The 1,187-nt window shown below is 49.4% G+C and overlaps 1 protein-coding gene across 1 annotated transcript; it reads left to right on the forward strand.

Annotated features, from left to right (window-relative positions):
* Positions 1 to 374: 374 nt before the first annotated feature.
* LOC111273511 (uncharacterized) lies at positions 375 to 1,181 on the forward strand (the record flags this gene model as incomplete). The annotated part of the gene is given in 1 exon segment (XM_022855204.1): positions 375 to 1,181. A coding segment is annotated over 1 exon segment (741 nt), but the record flags the coding sequence as incomplete, so codon positions are not given.
* Positions 1,182 to 1,187: the final 6 nt, after the last annotated feature.

Here is a 1,187-nt window from a genome sequence, read left to right on the forward strand (position 1 = left end):
AACTCATCTGTCACTCTTCTTCCAGAATGGCAGACCGATGAACTCATGCTTCTATATATTGCTGCCTGCGGATACGCCTATTGCGTGGGATGTGCTGTCGTTCAACAGGAAGAACACAGTGTCGGCCGCCGACTAACACCATGCGATGCATGTAATGTTTTGTCCACGTGTCTATATATTGCTGCCTGCGGACACGCCTATTGCGTGGGATGTGCTGTCGTTCAACAGGAAGAACACGGTCAACTCCGTGTTATGTGCAACAAGTGCAAACGGAGAGTGATTGCAGACCTCATTGAGATGAAGGACCAATTGGTCGTGCGCGATCTATCTTTTGCATTGCGCCCCGGTCGGGTCCTTGTGATGCCTGCAACATATTTTCTCCACGAGTGAATCTCTGCGCATGCGGGCATGCCTTCTGTACTGGATGCGCAATTGTTCACAAAGAGGAAGAAGGTGCAGGGTTGAAGGCGTTCTGTCTCGAATGCAAAAAAATAGTCACTACTGATCTCATCGAGATAAAGCCAAGTTTGCTTCGACAGATGCGTTTCGTGTGTTCCCGCGGAAGGGAGGGGACGCTCGAGAAAATAAAGGAGCATCTGTGGGAGTCTGCAGAGTCTCACAATGTGACTGACGTAGCCTCAAAAGGATCAATAGATGGTCCGTTTGGAGCGGAGAGCTTACTTCACAGTTTACGCGATGAGGTGCTAAGTCTGAAATTGCAACTACGCACTCTGGTTGGCGTAGCAACCAGGAAATACTTCTGGGTCGATTTGCAGAAGATCATAGACGAACACGAGGAGTCGAGACAGAAGACCATCACGAGTAACGTTGAGCCCTGGGAGGTGTGCGGATACGCCTGCGGATTCTTCTATCAAATCAGCGAACATGACAATGAGTGTTATGTCGACGTGTCCGTCAGGACCATGTCTAATAACACGTCGCTCTCACCGTGGCCGATGAAGAAGAGGTGCATTTTTGCATTATATGATATCAGCGGCCGCCAAGTGAACTCATCTGTCAGTCTTCTTCCGGAACGGCAGGCCGATGAACTCATGCTTCTATATATTGCTGCCTGTGGACACGCCTATTGCGTGGGATATGCTGTCGTTCAATAGGAAGAACACAAGTGTCCGCCGCCGACTAACACCATGCGATGCATGTAATGTTTTGTCCACGTGTCTATATAC

Source organism: Varroa jacobsoni, unplaced genomic scaffold, assembly GCF_002532875.2.
Source record: "Varroa jacobsoni isolate VJ856 unplaced genomic scaffold, vjacob_1.0 contig07639, whole genome shotgun sequence".
Lineage (NCBI taxonomy): Eukaryota > Metazoa > Arthropoda > Arachnida > Mesostigmata > Varroidae > Varroa > Varroa jacobsoni.